This window comes from Neltuma alba, unplaced genomic scaffold (assembly GCF_004799145.2).
Source record: "Neltuma alba isolate B1F8T4 unplaced genomic scaffold, ASM479914v2 tig00004039_pilon, whole genome shotgun sequence".
Taxonomy (NCBI): Eukaryota; Viridiplantae; Streptophyta; class Magnoliopsida; order Fabales; family Fabaceae; genus Neltuma; species Neltuma alba.
In genome coordinates, this window is record NW_021633537.1 from 95,479 (window position 1) to 98,491 (window position 3,013).

At 36.6% G+C, this 3,013-nt stretch overlaps 1 protein-coding gene across 1 annotated transcript; it reads right to left on the bottom strand.

The window, feature by feature from the left end:
* Window positions 1-400: 400 nt before the first annotated feature.
* On the bottom strand, window positions 401-2,092 carry LOC114743488 (eukaryotic translation initiation factor 5A-2). The gene is made up of 5 exons (XM_028931699.1): window positions 1,856-2,092; window positions 1,345-1,467; window positions 1,199-1,255; window positions 1,033-1,107; window positions 401-666 (listed from the first exon to the last, which is right to left on the bottom strand). The coding sequence occupies exons 1-5, from the start codon at window positions 1,976-1,978 to the stop codon at window positions 565-567; spliced, it is 480 nt and encodes a 159-aa protein (XP_028787532.1). The 5' UTR covers window positions 1,979-2,092; the 3' UTR covers window positions 401-564.
* Between the last annotated feature and the right edge of the window lie 921 nt (window positions 2,093-3,013).

Genomic DNA, 3,013 nt, shown 5'->3' on the forward strand with positions numbered 1-3,013 from the left:
ACGGCATTTAGTATTTTAGTACTATAAATAACTAATTTAAGAATATTAAAAAAATTAGTTTAATTAATTAATTATAATAACTGTGTATTAACCTTCTCAAACAAAACTGTAGGTAGATCACCAAAGGAATAAAGACCCATGGTTGATTTACTTGCCCAAAATCAAACCTTTAATAGTCAGGCCGCCACGCCTCATGAGGATTGTGTCTTTTATCAGAAGCGAAGAGCACTTCCAAAGCAATGGAAGTCAAAACTCAACAACTAAAGACGATGCATCCATGTTTTATCCGTGATGGGCAACGATAAACCAATATTTTATCCTCGACGCAACCCAAGCCATAAATTTTATCAAAATCTTACTGCTCTCTCATGAATTGGAAAGTTAAAATAATGGGCTCCTATTTCTCATGAAAATTTCTGGACAAACCATAAAAAGTGACCCATAGTTTATCTGAACACATTCATAAAACCATCAGAAACCATCCGCCGAGAAGACTAAAAAAGCTTACAAAAATATCTGAGATTAAATAAATGATAACAAACGACCAGCATACAATGGAAGAAACTACTTTGGCCCAATATCCTTTAAGGCGCAAATCTGCTCCTCCCCCATAGCCGACATGACAGAAACAACAAGGTCCTTTCCCTCAGCAAATCCTTCCTTTATCTGCAGAGGAAAGTGAGTGGATAACCAATTAGAGAAAACAACACAAACCAATGATGAAACTAAAGGGTTTCCCAACAACTTGACTACAGAAAAGGCATTGTAATATCTTCGGTTACAGCAAATAATGGATAACCAATTAGAGAAAACAACACAAACCAATGATGAAACTAAAGGGTTTCCCAACAACTTGACTACAGAAAAGGCATTGTAATATCTTCGGTTACAGCAAATAATGAAGCTTTAAATTTTACTTGTTGCTTGGTCCAAAATAATATCAAATGTATGTATTTTTAAATTAATAAATCTAAAAAATGCTCAAAGTTCTTTTATAGTATATGCTAACATGCAACAGAGCCGAAGACAAACCTGATTAAGCAGATTTTCATCGGTAGGAAGCCTCAAGTCATCCTTGGTATTTCCATTTTCGGTAAGAAGACTCACCTATGACATTATTCAGTAGCAAACATCCATTCAGAATATGGAAGCAAAATGAATTTATGAACAAAGGGTATCCTTAGATAAAGGAACTCACAAATCCATCCTCAGAAATATCAATTAGTTGATAATCAGTACGATTCACATGGGGAACCTGAAAAGAAAAATTGCGGTTCAGAGACACCTTTAGGGAAGACTGTTAAAAAGAGGTCAAAATATTGAAAATTGAAATTAAGCTCGTACATCACAGTTGTGGGAAGAGGGCACAATATCTTCAAGCTTCTTAGCAGTGAAGATATCAATTGCAACAAAGTGGCACTTAGCATGACCGTGCTTACCGGTCTTGGAGGTCGACACTTCAACAACCTGCAACAAGGAAACGCATAAGTAAAACAAAACTTCAAAACAGCATCTATAAGGGTTAAGTCAATCAACATTTAGATGAAGTGATTAAAGAAATTAAAACCCATAAATCATACGTAAACCGCGCCAAGGTCAATAAATCATAAAAGTCGCACCTCCAACTTCCGGAAACAACAGAATAAGGGTAAAACAATTAAACAAACCATCCCATTAATCAGGACTAGATTTGTGAGTAGTTAGACGACCATAAGTCAAATCAAGCACGCATCAAAATCAACCCAGCAAAGTCAACTTTCAATTTCCACAATGCCTCAATCATTCCACGAAGGATTTCACGGGCAACAAAGCGAGGGGGCAAAAGGGAAAATGAATCGATGTAAAAGAGAGACACCTTGCAAGGGCGGTTCTTGATGACGATGTAGCCGTTCTTACGGATGGTGCCGGCTTGTTGAGGATAAGTCTTGGAGGCTCCGGCATCGGCCTTGGACTCAAAGTGGTGTTCCTCGTCCGACATGGTGGGATTCGTTGCCCTAAGCAAAACGCACCGTATCAGACTCGACCGACTCACAAAGGGGAAGCAGAATTGCAGAGCCCGAGGGACGGAGAGGACGAGGAAGAGGCGGACAAAGATATATATACATGTAAGATTGGGGTGCCTTTGAGAGATATCCTAAACCCAACTAGGGTTTCCAGTTGGGCAGAGAATATCTTCGCAGTGGGACCAGAGTCATTCCTGACCGTAGGATTCACCGGTGCGCTGACCATTGGATTCCTTTTACACGATACAGCGTCAAAGCAAAGCTACCGCTTGATTACGCCGCTGCTCGGGCCTAAAAAGGACTACGCCTCTGTCATAAATATTCCGTGGTCCTGGCTGAGCGGCTGGCTCTGGCCCTATCTTCAGGAATCTAATTGCTCGTTTGATTAATTGCGTTTAACAGTAGATTAATGAAGGTAATGAAGTACTAAAATATATGATAAATTACATATCATTCCTATTTATAAATTATTTGTAAGAAAAAAATTTATTCCTAAATATAAGCCACTTGTTGTGTTGAGTTAATGTTTATTGTGCCTATTAATTATAAAAAGGGTAAGTGTTTCATTGTACTCTTCTGGTGGTCCTTAATGTAAAATGCAATTAACTAATTTGTGTAAATTAAGAATGTTAGTTTGTCACTAAAAAAAATTAAGAATATTAGTTAAATTAGTAAATATGATATGTTTTTTTAAAATACTCTAAATATTTTCTTTAATTGCCCCCTTCCTCTCCTGGTTGACTATTATTAGAAGAATATTAATAAAGTTAATTTAAAAAATTAATAAATATATGAAATAAATCTTATATATAGATTCAATATCAACCCTCAAATTAGGTCATATAAAATTTTATCTTAATGTTTATTGTGCCTATTAATCATAAAAAGGATTGGGCTTACTTGTAGGGATATATATTGTGCTGTAGCTAATCTGAAAACTAAGCTGTGGGGTTTTAGAGATGAGATGGTCTTCCTTTGGCTTAGAGAATGGGAATTCGACATATATATCA

What these genes read in the sequence shown, in the direction of transcription:
- LOC114743488 (XM_028931699.1), bottom strand. Translation starts at nt 1,978, where the DNA reads ATGTCGGACGAGGAACACCACTTTGAGTCCAAGGCCGATGCCGGAGCC. An exon ending in TCAAGAACCGCCCTTGCAAG is followed by an intron (nt 1,468 to 1,855) that starts GTGTCTCTCTTT and finishes TCCTTGTTGCAG; the next exon opens with GTTGTTGAAGTGTCGACCTC. An exon ending in CCTCTTCCCACAACTGTGAT is followed by an intron (nt 1,256 to 1,344) that starts GTACGAGCTTAA and finishes TTTTCTTTTCAG; the next exon opens with GTTCCCCATGTGAATCGTAC.